Below are 19,432 nucleotides of genomic sequence, written 5' to 3'. Positions count from 1 at the left end.
TTTTATTAAAATAAAATTAATATGAAACAATGCAGAGACGAAGAAGAAAAAAAAATCAAGTGAAAAAAAAAGGATTAAATGAACGCACTTTTGTTTGAAAATAATAGTAATAATAATAAAAAAAAAAAACTTACAGGGAAAATATATAGTTAATTATCATATTAATCTATCTAAAAATTATAAAGTAGGTAAACTCTAATAATTAAAAATAAACAGCTTTTTGAAAGCCAAAGAAGAGATTTAAATAAAATTTTGTTGATAAGTTTGGTAACTTCTGTTGAGTTATTACACGGGTTTTTTTTTAATATCATAATAGATGATATTATGAATTACATTTACTTAGGTAACCTTCTTTCTTTCACAAGAACAAAGAAAAATCAACTTTAATACTGATCTTTAACAATAAGGTTTTGAGTTGCTTACATTATACAATAATATTTCGTGTTTGGGTATGTTTGAACACTTCCCAATAAAACATTTTTTCGCCTATCAGAAAAAAATAGCTGTTACAGAAAAAAATCTCAAAATAATAATTTACAACACAAAATCGTTCTAAATACTTTCACACTCATAATCGTATTGCACGAATAAACAATAATGCATCACAAATACATTATAATATTTTCAAAACAATTAACAAGAACAAATAGCTATCAAGCTATCATATATCATCTATTTAATAAAATATACGTAACCATATTTCAAAAAAATAAAACGTTTCAGTTAAACAATTTAGAGGTCGTGACCTAATCTATCCATTTCTGTCAGTAAGAAATCAATGTCACCTTCTGTAACAGCCGCACTGGAGATGATATTTCGGAAGAAGTTTGGTAGATCGTTGAGTGGTTGATATCCTACCATCATAGTACCAGCTTGCATCATTCTGCCTTTCAATATGGGTGTGATCTAGGAAATACACAGAAGGAGTTAATTGAATGAAAATCCTGAATAAAACAGCTAACAGTACCCTTTACAAAACCTGATCTCAATCTAAGACCTACAGTTTCATTTTCACATTCCTAGTGAAAAGGATAAGTAAGCATTTACTCACGTAAAAAGTGCCGTATAACTGATACAAAAATATCCTTAGATAAAAAACCTTTTTCGGGGGTAAACTTCAAGATAGGTAGTACCTATTTATCTTTCAAACAAATCTGGAATCTTGATACTTACTTCACCTAGGATGTTGAGTCGCTTTTCGTGGGGCATATTTCGGACTCGCGTGGGCAAATACCAGAAGCTAACATTGACCATCTCCGGTTCTAGAATCAAGTAGAATTTGTCGGGCATGGATTTGATCTTCTTGACCATGTATTCAGCGAGCTCCATGAGGCGGTCTATTTGCTTTTCAAATCCTTCGTCACCCTGAGAAAGAACAGAGGGAAGAATAATAATGATGGGTGTCGAAAACTGAGACTCTTTTTCCTAATTGCGGAAACTCTTTTTTTATTTATTTTTTTTTAAAGAAGAAGAAAAAAGAGGTTTGACTGAGGGAACTGTAACTGCTAAGGTCTTATCGTCCCGAAATCGAAAAGAGAAGAAGACAGGATAGGAGAAAGCCAGCCGTTCCGAGAACGTACATTATCCCTTCAGGGTAAGATCCGCCCCGGGTTGGAATCGAACCCGCGGCCTAGCGCTTACAAGGCAGACGCGCTACCTTGTACAATGTCTCTACCATCTACAGCTCAGAAATTCTGTGCACTTCAGAGACTCACCTTAGCTCTCCACTGCAACCACAGTTTGAAGATGTCATTGTGACGTCCACATTGTATAACTTTGTCGCCAGTGTCGTATCTCACATCGTACAGTTTGTCTTGCATGAACAAGTATTCCGCACTCATCTGATTGCAGGATATCAGCAATCCCTGCAAAAAATCAACAGGAGGTTGAAACCAATAGAAACCCCATAAGGCCTTATAGAGTTAATAGAGCCACGTAAAGGCGTTTTTTCCTGAGTGAGTAGAACTCAAAATAAAACTATTAGTACCTACAATATGCAGTTATGGCAGCAGCTATAAGTGTGACAGCAGGACTAAAGAGATCGGACAGTCTACCTAACTGTGCCAGGATTTACTGAGATAGTGGAGCATTATCCTCCCTAAAAGTTTAGATTGAAAAACAGCTAATACTAAAAAGTAAAAGAATATTAGCGAGATAATAATATGGATGAAAATACTTACGTCTTGTTTGAAGTGGATCGTGGAACACTGGAGCAACGTGCCCATAAGCTTATGAGGGTTCCAAGTGACCGAATCAGCCCTGTAATGATAAACGACATCATTCCATTAGGGATTTTCCCACGGCGAGAGTATTTACTATCTGTTGATCCAGAGATGTCCTACTTTGACTGTCCAAAAGGAAACCTTAAGGAAATAATCTCCTCTCAAGGTGGATTATATTGAACAATTTCAAAAAATACTAGAGAAATACCTACACTAGAGACATAGGAAAACTCTTTTAGACAGATCTAGGTAATATGGATCATTGAGTGGAATTAGAGTGATTACCTCTCAATTCCTGTCAACCGTGGATGTCTGTACTTCTTGGACAAAAGGAGACCTCCACCCCAGGCAGCCTGAAAGCAAGATAAGTTCAGGTTAAATCACCTGCTTTTTGAAAGCTACATTAGGTAGAAGTTAGCCAAATGATAAATAGAATAACAGACCCTATTGTGTTATATCTAGTGACGCAAAAATAACTTACAATTTCGAAATTATAGGTTAGTCCAATTTGTTTTTTAGTCGTTCATATTAAGTCCAACTTGTTAATTCTTTTTGTACATAATATTTTACAGTAAAATAAGCAAGATGCTAATAAATACCTAAATATTTAAACTGAAATAATAATAATAATTACGTACATCTACGTGAAGCCACATGTTGTACTTTTGACAGATGTCAGCAATTTCTTCAATGGGGTCAAAAGCTCCGAGCACCGTTGTTCCGGAAGTACAATTGACGAAAAATGGGATATCACCTTTTGCTTTTCGTTCTAGAACCAGTCGTTCCAGTTCTGAGGGAATCAATCTTCCTCTGAAAGTAGAAAAGAAATTCAAGTGACTGTTAAGAGAATGAACGTATTGTTTTCATTAAAATATTACGCATAAAGCCTCCTTGAAAAGATTCCGCAATTTTACACATCCACTAATTTCAATTGATCTAACGGAGAAATATGGCCTTACCTCATTCATACTGCTAGAATGAAACTGAAATATCCTTCTGCAAATTTAAATTACAAGTAGATAAGTAGCTACTTACCTCTTATCTGATGGAACTTCAACACAGTTATCTGTTCCTAATCCACAAACAGCAGCACAACTCCGCACAGAATAATGACACTGAAATCAAAAGCAAAGAAAAATTCTCACTATTTCAATAGAGGCACAATGAGTATTCTCCAATTCTTGACGTTTACGTGAAATGTTTGCTCTCTAAGATCTCGAGAATTGCTTATCCGATGTAGATGTGACTCCACCAGGTTTGGACAGATAGTCCCGTGGATAAGTATAAATATAAGTAATGCTTTATTTAGACTGTCAGCTTAGAACAAGTTGTTCCATTCGTACTAACAGATAAGGTAATATCGGACTCGGAACAAAATCAACTTCCCGTAATGATAAACCCAATTTTTTCTTGGCAATTTACAATGTTTGGTAAATGTAAACTTACTTGATCGGAGGTAAACATTACGAGTTGACCTTTGATAGCGCTCAGACCTTTTTCCTTGTAGGTGGGAAACATTTTGTGTCGGGCAGCGAGGAAGGCGTACAAGTTAGAAATGGAGCCTCCTGTAGATGCAGAAAGAAAATGTAGATCAAATTTTTAGCAGCACATTAATATCATCAATGCTGTTTTATTGTATTAACTCAATATCATAGTAAGTAAATAGGTAGTTCAGTTTTTTTTCTTTTTTTTTTATTTTTTCTTGTCAATTAACAATGTTTGGTAAATGTAAACTTACTTGATCGGAGGTAAACATTACGAGTTGACCTTTAATAGCGCTCAGACCTTTTTCCTTGTAGGTGGGAAACATTTTGTGTCGGGCAGCAAGGAAGGCGTACAAGTTAGAAATGGAGCCTCCTGTAGATGCAGAAAGACAATGGAGATCAAATTTTTAGCAGAAAAAAAGCTACATCTAGAGTTACACAGAAAGCCCGAGGCTTAGGTGTAGGGGCAAACAGACTTAAAGATCGTAACTCGACCTTTAGATCTGTTTGCTTATACGAATCTACGAATCTTGAAAGTATAAATTTGCTGAAATCAGCACAAACCTGGAGCCAGAATGGAATCGCCTCCCTGCCATCCAATAATCTGCCGCATCTTCTCCAGAACTACAGTCTCCATGAGAATAAACACGGGAGCAATCTCATAGGTAAACATATTGGTGTTAGCCGTAGCGATCAGCCATTCTCCTGCCATGGAAACCACATCCAGGCCACATGAGAGTTGGTTCATGAACATCGGGTGACCTGGGAAAATCAAATCAAAGTTCAGTTGGTCCGCGTTTTTAACTTTACAATAATAAATAAATATTGGGTCTGGAAGAAAAGTATATCTGATATGATGATTGGTTCGAAGCGACATAGGTATGTGAAGTAGTTGGAAGGCATTTTCAAGTGTCTAAGTTCTAAATCAATCAGCTAGAATGTTTAATATTTAAACCTTTAGATATTCTGTCAAAAATGGCAGAAAACATCGTTCCTTGTATAGGAATTTGAATTATTCAATCCACACGAATATGTTTCGGTTGCAAATAATTCAATTTTTTAATAATTAAATTGTGTTTAATAAATTCCAGGGAATAAAAATAAATACCTACTAAATAAATAATAAAACATGGGGAGTGGTAGAAATTATTTTGCTCCCTCGAGAAGTTATTTTCTGTGAAAACGTAGACTATGGAGGGATATAACGTTTGTATATGGATGGAGTAGGTATGTAAGTATTTGGTTTGTTGTTGCTTACACATATTTGACAATCTTACACGGTGTATCTACGTCCTACAGATGTTTTGCGAATTTTTCGCATTGAAATTTTTTAATAACAATTCACGACGCTACGCAAAGTATACATACTATACATATACCTACGAGATTACTATCAAAAATATCAAAATTAATTTATTGTTTACTTTCCCAAGCAAGCGTTGTGCGAAATGAATTTTCCCCTGCTCTAAAATGAAATAGGGGGATTTTAAAGAGGGCTGGAGAGAAAATTGATTACCCCTATTCAGAGATAATAAATTTGATTTAAGCTTTTTTCCTGGATGCCACTAAAGACACCGCAGATACGAGAGGGCTGAGTGGGCTTTTATATCAGCATTCTTCATATCTGTAAGCCTTTTCTGCCAGTGGGGGGAGAGCTAGATTTTTGTTGTTGAATTTAATCATAAAATATTTAAATAAACATATTGTCAGTGACAAACTGCATTCTGTTATCTGTAGACAAGTTCAATGTGGAAAGAGATAACAATGGAAATATGATATTCTCTTGAAAGTATGTTTGTTAGAGTTGTAGTATAGATAGCAACTTGAACGAGGAAATTGTGGATAAGATCAGCAATAATTTTTTAACCAACCAAAAGACAAGGTATTGTTGGAGAAAAAAGCTTAGAGAGATTTAATTTTTTATAGCTATCTTTTCTCATCTTTGAGAAGAGAAAATATTTTCCTTTCTTTTTTTTTCTACATCGATTTTTAGAATACAGGGTGAGTACCTAGAAACTGAATTTTAGTGGATGTGCCAAAATTCCTAAACTTTTGTATTTTTGTTTTAACCATTTTTTCATAGTTCATAAATTATTGAGGTCTTCAAAATACTACATTCGGCTTTCTAGTCAATCTGCCTCTTTTTTGTCCGTCAGTCTATGTTATCTTTACAGGATATCTACAATAAACCTCATACAAAATCAATAAAACCATACAAAAGGAATCCAAAGAGGAAGGAAACTTACCGGTTCGAACTTGGTATTTCAGGGTGGTGAAGCAATCATCGATCAGTTTCTGTAGGGGCAGTCCCTTCTCTGGAATGTCAAGATCTAGCATTGCCTTCATTTCAGCGGGGTGGTAGAAATGGAGTACCTTCTCATTTCTATCGTTAGATTCTTTGATGTAGTTCAAGAGAATGTTGACGAGTTGCTTGAGGAATGTCTCGGTGGTGTGCATGGCTTTGTTCAACTCTGTGTTAGGAAGCAGATCTGAAAAATAGAGAAAAAAATCAGCCATTTCCCGATTTTGAAAATTTGGACCGATTGCACTATTTTCTGTAGTAATGTAGTAGTAGTAATGTAGTTATTTAGTACAATTAAATTTAACACATAATAACATCTCCAAAACTTACTGAATTAACTTCTAGGGATGGATTTTCTTTCCTCCCTTTTTTGGATTTTCTTTCCTCTCGTGAATCTCGTGTCGAGTAAAAATGGTGGATGTGCAATAATCACAACAAAAGGCGATATAAGGCTGACTTTTGGTTCTAAATTAGGTAATGTGAATTATGATGACATTGATGATTTCTCTGAAGTATGTAAGTGCATAAATAAGTATGTATTACAATCGATATAATCAGACATTCAATAATGTGCCCAACCAATATTGGAAATTTTATCCGTTTAAAATGTTGCATTCTGGACTTAAGCGTCAGGTTGAACACATTCGAAATGCGGTTTACTAAATTTTTAATGTAAATCTGAATGCGCCCAAAATCCAAATCCTCACTAGGTGTTGAGGGTGCAATGGATTTTAAGGTTGATGGAATGATGGAAACATATTTGAGAATGGGAGTGTAAATAATATAAATTGACATTTAATGTACATACAGAAATAAGTACGTATTTTATAGGAAATCCTCTTATTCAGTGTAAATAGGGGCTGTACAGTGTATTAGTAAAGTCCTGAAGGAACTGCGTGGGAAACTTTGCTGACAGCATTAAAATAAAACTTCTTTGTTCAGAGCTTCTTGGTCATGTTTAAAGTTTTAAAAGCTTTTTAGTTTGCTACGCCCTTTACGCGATTTTCCGGCAAGTTGAAATTTTTAATTAAAATACCCGTTAGATTGTTTTTTCTTATCCAGAGTTTGACCATACTAACTTTTGAATGGGAATGTTTCCTTACCAAATTTCAGAGTCCAGTATTTAAGACTATTCTACCCTAGAGCTCAACTATTTTAGGCAAACAAATTTTAAATCATCACTTTTCTCGTCTATCTTTCCAAAACAGCCTCAAGTCATTCACCCTCATAAGATTTACAGGCTTACCCATCGAGCGGGGGTACAAAATTGCGCTAAAAAAATCTGACGAATACTCCTGAACATACTCAACTTTTCACTCCCCCATTATCCGTACAAGTTCGAGTTGGGGGGTAGAAACAGTGCAGGAATATGTTTTAAAAGATTATAACTGTTTTTGTTAACAAAGGGACTGTCTATCACAAGTGCGTAAGTTTGAAAGCAACATTCCTCATGTGTTATTGTGCAGACTTTTCATTAGAGCCCTTGTGTAACACTTGTGCACTTTCCAGCCTCGAAGGGAGAGAAAAAGTCCCGGTGTTCCAAGGATGGAAAATCATTAATTTTATCACAGACAACGTCGCGTGGTGTGATTTAAAAACTTTAAAATCCCAATTTTACTTTAAAGTTTGTAAGAAAACAATAGATTCTTGAGTTAAGGTAGAAGATAAGCTCTGGGCGAGGCTAATAGCATAGCAGCCAAAGGGATTCTCTACCATTATATTGGTCAAATTGGGTAAAATTTCCACATTTCGGCTGGGATTCGAACTCGTGCCCTCCCACTTATAAGAAAACCTCTATAAAAAAAAAGTTTATTGCAGCAGGTTAAAAAAAGTTGAAGAGAAAATAGGTAATTGAAATAATCTCTCAGTTTTTTATTTCATTTTTAAAACCAACATCTGCTAATTTTAAAGCGTTTTCTTGTGTCACTTTAAAGCTTAAAATCTCACATAATGGGAAATTTCTTTTAAACTTATTAAAGAGGAAAAAGCCTTAACGGAGAGGCGCCTTTTTTATGATTATCTAAGACAGTTGCAATTAAATCTGGAAAAGTAGTCTTGTATGTGAGTAAAAATAGTTCTGTTGGTTTGCCAGTACAGAGGTACCTCTATTATCTATTAGGTACCTAATTATGTATCTAATTAATAAGAAGTAAAATGATCTATCTGTAGTAGTCATGTACTTCCGTATAGTGTGCGCTATGAGCATTTGAAAAGGAGCTTTAAGCACTATTTTAATGGGTAGATATTCCTTTACAAATGGTCAATCATATAAATTAAAAAGTTAGCCTCAGTTAGACAAATAATGGGGACGATTTATAATTAATTACGATTCTCTTATTTAAAGCAAACTTTTAATTGAAAAATCTATACCTAATGTTTTTGTTCCAAACCATTAGAATGGATCAGGTGGCATCTAAACAAGAGTATTATTCTCCCCTTGATGTGTCAAGTTCACTCTTTTATTAAATTTATTGATGATGTGTATTCCCATCTCTCCTCTATTCTTTTTTTATATACAAAGGAGAGTTTTGCTAGTGAGAGGCTAATAAATTATCTGAAAATGTGGTTTTAACTTTTATTCAGACGCACAGGTTGTATGACTTTGCGGAGAACAATACAACTTTTCCGAAGTCAAATTGAGAAAAACTTTCGAATTTTCCACAGAGAAATTTTGAAAACCTTTGGGTAAAATTGAGATACGGAATTGTGAAGTGGAAGAGGAGAAAATATCTATACTTTGCTTAAACCTCCAACCTTGTGAAATAGTAGATAGGTAAATACCTATTAATTACAGTCAACAATCATCAATTACTTTGGCATTAGCTTTAATTCTTGCTTGATTACAACAAGAGTATTGCTCATTCTCTGCAAGAGTTTTTGATTTCTTACATCTATCTCTGTTTCCCATTTATTTTATTTTTCGAGAAAAAAACTCAACCAATAAGTAATCAGACTCAGGAAGAATAGCAACAAGACGGTGTGCTTTTTTTCTCTCCTCGAAAAAATGCTCTGTTGAACACAGACAAACAGTTCTGTCTACAGAATATCTAAAAACAGCACCCTGGATTACTCCTCACAGAAACACTCTGTAGAATTTTGAAACCTGTCAATGGGGAAAAGAAAGTATTAAAGGCTTTAAGAAGATGGATTGAATCCTGAAACCCCCTTCGCACTACCTCTTGAAGTATTTTTATTACTCTTATTCATCTACATAAAATTAATAGCTGAGATCAGCTTGCATATCCTCAAACCTGAGCTTTCGTTGAAGAAGAACTCTTTCCATCCCACAATAATGAACCACAAATTTTAAAGAAATTAGGAGGGATATAGTGTGGGATGCCAAGGTTTCATGTTTTAAATCTTGAGATTAAATGAGGAGCAATTCCCAAAACAAAGAATAGGAGGGCGTTAACTGATGTTAAATTTGAAAGCACGGGAATTGAAATCTCACAGATGTACAGACGTAAAAATAGTTGGCATAGATGGATAGCCATAAAACTTTGGTTCAATCGAACCTCTTTAAAACATGAGATCAAAATGTTCTAGGTAGTACTAATATTTGCTCTCTTCTTGCTTACATTCTTCTTAAATTTGAAATTAATTGTAGCTCTTCTCTTCGAGTTTGAGTATAACAACCAAGAGAAGAGATAGAACTGAATAAGAATGTGTTTTTTTAGGGAGGTAATTCCGGGTTCACAATAGGTAACAAATGGGAGATGAAAATAATTCTTTTTTCCAAGGGTTGAAAGTTTTGAAGCTGAAAGTTGGAGGCGGGGGGAGTAACAGATGTTTGAACGAACCCCTTGAAAGTTTTTACTGCCAGCATTCCAGCGCTATGTAATCTTTAATTAAAATGCCTCTGAGCTGAGTTATTGTGCTGGATTATTGCACATCACCCTCCCCCTACCATTTCAAATAGATTTTTTATTATCATTTTTCAATATATAAAAAAATATCTGGTACATAACACGGCATTATTGTCATGCCAGTGCACTCATTCTTGTTTTTGGAAAAAGATGGTTTTTTTCATTTCCCAATGTAGAAAAGACAGAGATTTTTAATCAGAAATCCGAAAGCTATGCCGTAAAGAGGAGCAAAGTTTTTAACCTTTGTGAACATTTTGATTACAGTCGTTCTTATTCAAAAATTTAATTTTTTCCTGCCAACCCTTGACGTATTTCAAATTAGTGAGATAGATTAGTCAACATCCATGGAAAAACGTAGACTTAGTTAATCGGCAAGAGGATATAAGCGAAAATATGTAATTCAAGTTGCCAGTTTTGTAGAAAACTCTGTAGTTGCGTCGATGTTCTCTCTTTTGAACAGTATTCAATAAAAATCGATATAATATACACTTGTAATCAATCTAAATCTAAATCCGAGAAAAAATCTTAAATGTGCTTAATCTTAAAAAATAGAAAATAATTATGTGTGAGATACACGGATGTGGAAGGAGAGAGTGGTTTATGTTGAGGGTTAGATAAGAACCTGATATTCCCTCGGGCATATTAACACGTCGGGGAAAAATAGGAAGGAGGATTTTAGGATAAATATTTGTCTATCTTTTTTTTCCCGAGTTTTATCTTGGTCTTTTTTCTTATTTCCTTTTTTATAATATCTCGACCACGAAAAATAAGGTAGGTTCATTTTCCTTCTACCTAAAAATATCTTCCTTATACATGTTAAATCAATAGGGCAAGAAATGGGAATTCAAAGTTCCTCATAAATTTATTGTTACTGAGTTTGGTCCTTTACATAAAACAGAACATAGAAAAAAGGGGGTTTAAAGATACCAAAACCAAGATCTTGGTGATTTTTCACCCATTTATTATGGAATTTTTTCGATTGAAAGTTCAGCCGATAAAACTCCCCATTTTTTTTTTTTTTTTCATTTGCCAGCTGATGTTTTTTTTTTCTGAACAGAACAATGTTTCTAACAAAGCGAGATGTCATACAGAAACAAAAAACGTCAAGGAACACAAGAAAATGAGATCTTGAGATTTTGTGCGTGTAAAAATAGAGAAGGGCTGCCTTTTTCCGACCACGATATTCCGGAAATTAAAAAGTGAAATGTTACGGAAAATGATGTAGTTACGATTGTGACCAACAAATGGGTATGTTTTTCCGCTTCCCGTGTCTACATGGTTCAACACATATTAAATACTCGAGATCTTACACTGAGATAGGCTTGCTGAGTGCGGTAGGTATTTTGTTCTGCTCAAATTCAATTTCGACGTAACTTTTTGCTTGAATTGATACTGTGTAATTGTTTTCACAACCCCTATGTTTGAGTAACTATCGCTTTTGTTCCGTGAAACGAATCGTTCGTTTTGCTTGGAGTAAAAAAAGTTGTCGATTCATAAGTGAAATCATTTGAATCTCTGAGCTTTTAAAGGATCTCTGTGATAGGCAACTTGAAAAGTAGGTGTCTCTGTAAATTTATACTATAGATTTTTTTTTTAGTACCTTTTAGATAAGTATCTATATTTCGCTAGAGTCAACTATTTCGTTCTAAGATTTTGTGATGCTTTTACGCTTTCAAATAAATTTTAACTTAGTCACAAGAAAATCCAAAGCTCTTTCAAAAGAATCCAAATTTTGAAAGGAGCTCCCTCTTTGTATCCAATAAAACATCAATTAAATTGTCTCGATGATATTTGATTCATGAACAAGAGTGTCAACTCTAGTAGCATATTGTTCAGGCAAGGGGTTATATATATTCATTCATAGATGCAACAAAAGATGAAAACCGAGGGTAGAAAAGGCGATGGAGATAATACTCAAAATCCGAAATGTAAACACAATGAGGCAGATTTTCATGACACGAGATCTCACTGAGGGGTAGCATGAGGGAGAGCATAAAGCAGGTGTGGATGCTCACTCTTAATATATTGTCACTCAGACAGATTGCAGGATTGGAACAAGTGAAACACCATCAGTTTTAAGGTTAAACTTTTGGTTTTCAGACCGAGATTACTAAAACCAAATATACCTAATACAAAATTTAATAGCAACTTTCTGACAAAATATATCATCATAAACTTGCGAGCCGAGTAATGTCTGGAATAAAATTTTGGTCCAGGAATAAGATTAAGCACTGCAGTTATACAAATGCATAGTTTTATATTTATTTATGCTTATTAAATGATAATCTGATCCCTGATGTTTTGAAAATTAGATCTTGCTCGAAATACATAAATAATCATCAGGTAAATTTCAACTAAATATTCCGGATAAAAAATATCCAAAAAGGGGAAAGCTACTGAAAAAGCACAATGCTACTCTATTGTTTACAGAGAGAACACTTGATTTGAGAGGCCTCAAATTTAATTATATTTGATTTAAACAAGCAAGGGATTTCCTCAAGGGATGAGTGTGTTAAAGTGTGATAACAAATTTAAATAAACCATAAGTATGTTTGAATATGCTAATTATTATTCAATTGAGTTTTACTTTATTTTTATTCGAAATTTTTAATACCTACAAAGGCATTAAATAAAACGCTGCACTGTAGGGTTAGTCAGTCGGCATTGAACTACCTAGATGTTGCAATTTTGCTTAGAAAGAATGCTAAAAGATCATTCGTATTAGTGAAAAATTGTATAAATTAATTAAAAGAGAATGTGAATTCTTAATCCATTCTAATTGTAATTTCAACGTGTTCATTCATAGCGTACATCTGACTTGAACAATGTGTATTAGGCATCTCCACTAATATTGGTGGAGATGCCTAATACACATTAATATCATCAATGCTGTTTTATTGTATTAACTCAATATCATAGTAAGTAAATAGGTAGTTCAGTTTTTTTTCTTTTTTTTTTTGTGTGTGTATTGACTTGAAGAAGGTTTGTCAGGCATCTCCGCCAATATTATTGGAGATGCCTATTACACACTAATATCGTCAATGCTCATGTTTTATTTTACCTATTAACTCAAATTTGTTAACAAATTTTAAGGCAGGAGCAATGTAGACAACTTGCTATGTAATTATAGTCCAGTGTTTATTGTATTTAACGTGTTTAGTTCAGGTTTTATTGTAAGTTTTCTGAAATTTCACCAGATTTAGTTCGGATCAAAAAAAAAAAAAAAATGTGTCTATGGTGTTGAATATAAAGTCGCGCACAATGGAACTGCAGCCTTACTGAAACAACTTGTATAGAGTTTTATTTGGGCTGAGAATAAAGACAAATTTGTCACTAATGTAACATTTTCATTCCCAGTTTACCAGTATAATACAAGCATCATATTCAAGTTGCGGGGCAATATTCACTCAAGTTTTTCCCGAGCTGAAGTGCTTCACGTCATCTCCAGAAATGCCCCCTCTTCTTTCATATATCTGTTTTTGATTAATGCATTTGATAAATGCGAGGATGAATTAAGTTCTCATGGCGAAAAAAGCAAAACTTTTCACTTCTGCTAATTCTGTAGTTTCTGTCGCCCAAGGAAAAAGTTGCACCTAAAGAATTGAATTGAAACAGTTTACTTGTGTTCGTTCTTGTGTACCTTGTCAAGCAAAAGTTAAAGTTGTGAATTCATTACAAATAAAAGATGTGTATTGGAACATCAGGTGTCGAAGATGGTTTTGCCTTATTCACATTTGGGCAGCCTAGGACGCGTTTCTATCTTGAATTAATGGAATGTCAGAAACATTAATAAGGCAAGTGTTTCCCATATACGGCAATAAACAGAAATAGGTAAAAGTGGTTTAAAAAAAAAAAAAAAATAATAATAAATCATGCAAAAAAATAATAAGTACATCAGAAATAAAATAAATAAATACTACGTTTATTACCTGTGTATTTGAGATTCCCAATCTCTTTGTCCAGTTGGTAAATATTCGGTTTTTCTGACATCTTGGCGGTCTTGTCAGACTCTGATGTGTGGTGTTATCTGCGGAAAAAACCAAATAACAAATACTTTAGCCACTAGAACAAGATACCTATTACTTACAACATTATTAATTTGTAATTTGTAACATTCAATTATACCTGTAAATTGATCACACATAAATAGGTAAATGGTCAATTAAAAATCTATGAAGTTAGAATATTTAATTTTCTCTCGTGTACCTACTTTTCTTCAGGGAAAGATCTGTTTTTCGCAGACCGTATTATAGGTATAACGTGAGAATCTTTGAAATTTTCTTTATACCTAATATTTAGTAGATAACATCGAAACATTGTTTAGAAAACCGAAGCAAAATGACGGTCCTGCTTGAGCGTAAAAGGCAAAAGACTAAGAACCCCTCTTTTGTTTCGAGCCCCGAAAGTATCAAACCAAGAAAATGCGGAGTGGTTAAAAGGTGGTGCTCATAAAACGAAATTGAAAAATAAAATAATGATCTGTCTCTCCCCTTATCTCTCAGATGGGTTAACTATTCACTTTCCCCATAAAATATGTCTCATTGAGAGGGATTTTCATTGTCAAATTGAGGGATTTAGTATAATCCAGGCAAATGTAATGTTCCCTCCACAACTCGGTGGTAGTGTTTGCACAGGGAGCTTGGAGGTTATAAAAATTCATTTAGTTTAAATTATTTAGGAGATTTCCATTTGGGTGCAAGATCTGCCATTGTTATTCAAAAGGGTCTCAGAACAAATGACTCGTAGAATTAGTTCTTCCTAGTTCTTTCCTCATTCATTCCATAGCGAAGGGCCATTTAGTAGAATGTAGATGGTACAAAAGAGCTAGGTAGTGTCCTACTGTTTTTTTTTTTTTTTTTTTTTTTTTTTTTTTTTTTTTTTTTTCACGTCAAATATGTAGTATCATTTTACAACACTTATAAAAGGCAATATACCACCCAATATTTGACGAGTCTGTCGTTTGGCTGAATATGGCGCTCTAGACAACTGAAGTTGGTATTAAAAGTGGTCTATGAAAAATAAAATTGTAAAGTAATCGCTTTTCGGTCTTCCACGACTTTTTTAAATACACATTTTAGTTGGGTACTCTTTCACTCGTAAGTAGGTACTTCTGAGGAACCTAAATTTAAAATTGCATTACATTTGTTTTAAATTCAATCAAGAAACTGAAAAGCATTTAATTTTCAAGTTAAAACAATGCAAACTATTTCGCTGAAGCTAATGTACCAAATGGAATACACTTTTAATATCGAAGCCGTTCTATTCTAAGGGTGAACTTTTCAGTTTACTATCTACTCAGCTGGAAAATTCCCTGATAAAAGGTTTTTGAGAGCATATTAGTTTTTTCTCTTGTCCTGATCTCTTGCTGTCACTTTCAACTGCTCGTAACATATTTCAACTGCATTCAGCCAACTAATCTCCTAATTTTTCCCAACCCTTGTTTTTCCAATTTTTCCTCTATCCCATGGAATCTCTTTTCAAAAGAACATAAAAACATCATAATTTATTGCTACTTATGTATCAGGATATGACTTTTATATTTCTATCATGTATATGACGGGAAACATTGAACCATAGAACATAACTGTGGTAAGATTTACTAACGAGTTAATTAGAGATTTCACTCATTGCTGATTTTTAATCAGCCAAAAAGTGGCAATCAAGTAGATAATTTTAGATTGCAATGAATGGGTAGTATTTGAAAACACATCTAACATGAATCTCGAGTTGATGACATCTCCAAATTAGTCGTCGGAAAACCCACCATTCGAGATTTAGATCATCCTGATAACTTCTACCAAAATATGCTAAAAATTTAGGACAATCTCGATTTCTTTCTATGTTTTGTTTCCGAATAGTACAGTATAATAAGTAGTAAGTCTATGAAAAATTGCCAATACGACCCCGTTACTATTATGTTTTTTTACAGTATTGACAAAAATATTGATAATAAGTGAGTACCATCAGACTTTGAGGAATGAAAATTTGCCTGAAGTTAGATACGATCTTTTGGCAGGTACTTGGTACCTACACCCAGAATAAGTAGTAAATTTTGACTTAGTCTGTCAGAACATTGAATAATTTTACAAAGCCCCCTAAAACTATTTATTTTAATCTGATTTCTTTTCTGATGAGTGATCTCAATTAGATCAAAGAAGCGACAGGTAGATATTGGCATTTATTGCATGCAAGAACTATATGAAATACTGATAGCGAAGTCTAATGTAATAAGAGGTTCGCACTATTATTATTATTATGAGAGGAAAACTAAGTGATTTCTTAAAATAATAATTAATCAGATTGCATGAAAGTAATCCACAAAATATTTTTTTTATTTATTTTATTGATTCATACAAAAAATGTCTGCAAAAATTACCTTCTCTTTTTTAGGACTGTAGGCGGTGCAAAAAATTCGAGTCCGAAAAAAAGTCTCTCTAAAGCTTTTTAAAGCTGAAAAATATTAATGTGCTTTAATTCAAAAATAAAACAAGAGAAATATCATACAAACTGAAAATATTGGACAGAAAAAAAGGAAGAATTAAAAAATTGAGAAAATAAATTAAACTTACTGTTTTTTGGTAACTTCAAGTAATGGTGACAAAGGATGGAGAACTGTGAAGGAATTTCCAATATCTCCCCGGGAATAAAAAAATGAAAGCTTTAATGTTTGCGCTGCGCCGTTCAAATGTAGGTCTGCAACCTCTGATACTTAGACCCCAGTCTAAATAGTATTGCGTTTCTCACCCAGTGACGTCAATAAATGACGTGGAATTTCACTCTGAGCCAAACCTAGAAATTTTTTCTTTCTGCCATTTACCAAAGGTAAGACTAGGTACTCTAAACTACCCATTTTACGTGCTATTTTTTACACATTTCTCGAGTCTTTTGAGTTTCCGTTTTAATTACCTCTTTAGCGTCTCTTTGTTTGAGACAATTAAATTCTCATTATCCCCCTCCAGGTTTAGTTTCTTTAGAAAGCCAAAGATAAGACAATGGGCTCTCACAATTACTGTGAATGCTCACCCACACACCCACCTGTACCTAATTGATTTTAATTCAGAGGCGTCTTTTACGTTCCTTGTAAGAAATAATGATGATAATAAGTAGGTATACTAGTCATAGGTACCTGAATAATTATGTAGCTATGAAATCTTGAACTGTCAAAGGAAAAAAACATTTAGAACAACTTTTCAAACTTTTTTTACTAGGCCCAGATTTCCAGTAGCTAAACCCTTTTCTTTTCGACTATGATTTATGATGTTTAATGTTAGCAAGAGTAATGTCATCCTATGCTTTCACTTTCAGCCAGCTTTTGAAATAGGTAGTACCTAACTCAGGTATGGATACAGACAAAATGGAATAGGTAGGTAGATATGTAAAATATGTATTAACAGGTACCACGCTGATGGAATTATATATGCTGATGGTATCTTCAGTCCTGTTTAGTTAGTTTTCTACTACAGGATTAGTTATCGACCTATAATATTAGTTCTTTAGATTTAAAGAATGGCTTATCCGATTTAGATACAGCTTGCTTGAAATGCGTTGTTATATTACGAGTAGTTACCAATAGCTACTTGATTGCCCATTGAGTCCACACTAAAATCCAAGCACAAAGTAAATTTTCGACCGCGCTATGCCATCAGGGACCTATCCATCCAGATATTTTGCACCTCCATGTTCTGCAGATTCAAAATAAATGCTGTCCCTTTATTCAACGCAGAGGATGAATAAAACAATGAGTTCATTTTGCAGAGCACAGAGTTGTAGGAATAGGCCCCAGATCAGTCTGTCTGGTCATTTATTATTATCTCGGGAACGGTAAAGACTTGAAATTTGGTATGTAGTCCACAAGAGTGACAAGGATGTAACTCAATACCATAGGTGCTGCGGTTGGCGGTATTTAGACCGATTTTTGGCGGTTTTCCACCGCCACAAGAGTGACAAGGATGTAACTCAATACCATAGGTGCTGCGGTTGGCGGTATTTAGACCGATTTTTGGCGGTTTTCCACCGCTTTTGGCGTTTTTCCTTTAGGGACCTTACTGCATGGTGTAACATATATGATACACTAAGGTTTTACCGGTATATCTCGGTTAAAAAAAAAGATAAAAAAATAAAAAGAATGGGTATCTTAGAATTCCCTAAGGCAACACATATATTTTTTTCGGCAAAAAAGAAAAAAATCATGCACTTAAGGGTTAAAATACCCACGGTGACCAGGTATCGTTGAACCTCTTCGGATCTGCCTGCACAATAAAGAATGGGTATCTTAGAATTCCCTAAGGCAACACATATATTTTTTTCGGCAAAAAAGAAAAAATCATGCACTTAAGGGTTAAAATACCCACGGTGACCAGGTATCGTTGAACCTCTTCGGATCTGCCTGCACAAGATCCGGTTGCTCGTGGCTCTGAGGAACCAATGTTCTCCGGTGGTATTTGAGCAGCTCATAAAGTTGACTAGAAATATCAGGTCTGGAAGACGCGATATTGTTTTGCTCGCAAGGATCATTTCCCAAGTTGAACAAATAGCAGGGGCCATTTGTGCACGGAGAGGGTGTCATGGGCGCTGGATTGATTAGTTATCGACCTATAATATTAGTTCTTTAGATTTAAAGAATGGCTTATCCGATTTAGATACAGCTTGCTTGAAATGCGTTGTTATACTACGAGTAGTTACCAATAGCTACTTGATTGCCCATTGAGTGCACACTAAAATCCAAGCACAAAGTCAAAAAACTGGTGTGAACATCACACGACTTTCTATTACATTTGCGAAATACGTATTTGAAGAAAAAAAAATGTAAACATTATCTAAGTCCCGAGCCGCTTAAGGCGGCCGATTTTTGGTCGAAAATTTCTTATCTTAAAACACTCCCCGTGTAATGAGGAATCATTTAAAAGTGTCCAAAAATTGAACTTTTTCTTAAATAATTTTTAAAGTCCAAAAATCGGCCCAAAACACAACAACTTTTTACTTTTATTGTACTTACTTTTATTGAAACTGATGGTAAGTACACGTACAAGTACCTACACGTGCTGCTAGCAGAAGTCTGAGAAAGGTTCACCTGTACAATCTTCACACAAGTCAAACAAGCTGCTGTCGTTTTACTAGTTTAAACAGCCCGTCAGACCAATTCACCAAATTACTAAAGTTATGAGAGTGAAATATCCAGAAGTAGGTCAGGGGGCGTTACGTTGCTCCCGGCTTGGTTTTTTCCGTCCAACCTATAAACATTGCTCTTTGACCTAATTTCTCACATGAAAAATGATGGCAAGAGGCACAGAGGTGGAGGGAGATGAAGAAAGGCAGAAGGGAAGGAGAGAGATAGAGACAGAGAGAGAGGAGGAGGAGGAAAAGTACGTAGTTATATCATCTACTATCTGAGCAGAATAAAGAACTTAAGGATAAAAAAAAGCATTACGGACGTACAAAAGAGAGTAGGAAAAAATAGAACAAGATGAGTATTTTAATGTTTAAAAAGATATTAAAAAAAGTAGAAGGAGAGATACAAGAATGAAAAAAAAAAAAGACAGGATGTAGAAGATAGAAGAA

The 19,432-nt window shown here is 34.3% G+C and overlaps 1 protein-coding gene across 4 annotated transcripts; it reads right to left on the bottom strand.

The window, feature by feature from the left end:
• Positions 1-294: 294 nt before the first annotated feature.
• Positions 295-19,008, bottom strand: LOC103517870 (glutamate decarboxylase). Of its 4 annotated transcripts, none has more exons than XM_017447684.2 (12): positions 18,870-19,008; positions 13,804-13,901; positions 5,953-6,195; positions 4,271-4,468; positions 3,961-4,079; positions 3,258-3,337; positions 2,861-3,032; positions 2,508-2,575; positions 2,181-2,259; positions 1,716-1,865; positions 1,174-1,365; positions 295-906 (listed from the first exon to the last, which is right to left on the bottom strand). In XM_017447684.2, the coding sequence occupies exons 2-12, from the start codon at positions 13,862-13,864 to the stop codon at positions 733-735; spliced, it is 1,536 nt and encodes a 511-aa protein (XP_017303173.1). In that variant the 5' UTR covers positions 13,865-13,901; positions 18,870-19,008; the 3' UTR covers positions 295-732. The 4 variants fall into 4 exon arrangements, with proteins under 4 accessions (XP_017303173.1, XP_026685457.1, XP_008481145.1 ...); XM_026829656.1 differs by lacking the exons at positions 3,961-4,079; positions 18,870-19,008 and adding exons at positions 3,669-3,787; positions 16,444-16,876; XM_008482923.3 differs by lacking the exon at positions 18,870-19,008 and adding an exon at positions 16,444-16,875.
• Positions 19,009-19,432: the final 424 nt, after the last annotated feature.

The sequence above is a fragment of the Diaphorina citri genome, unplaced genomic scaffold, assembly GCF_000475195.1.
Source record: "Diaphorina citri unplaced genomic scaffold, Diaci psyllid genome assembly version 1.1 scaffold57, whole genome shotgun sequence".
In the NCBI taxonomy this organism is placed as follows: Eukaryota; Metazoa; Arthropoda; class Insecta; order Hemiptera; family Psyllidae; genus Diaphorina; species Diaphorina citri.
Note: the sequence above shows the minus strand (reverse complement) of the source record. Positions and strands in the feature narration are given on the sequence as shown.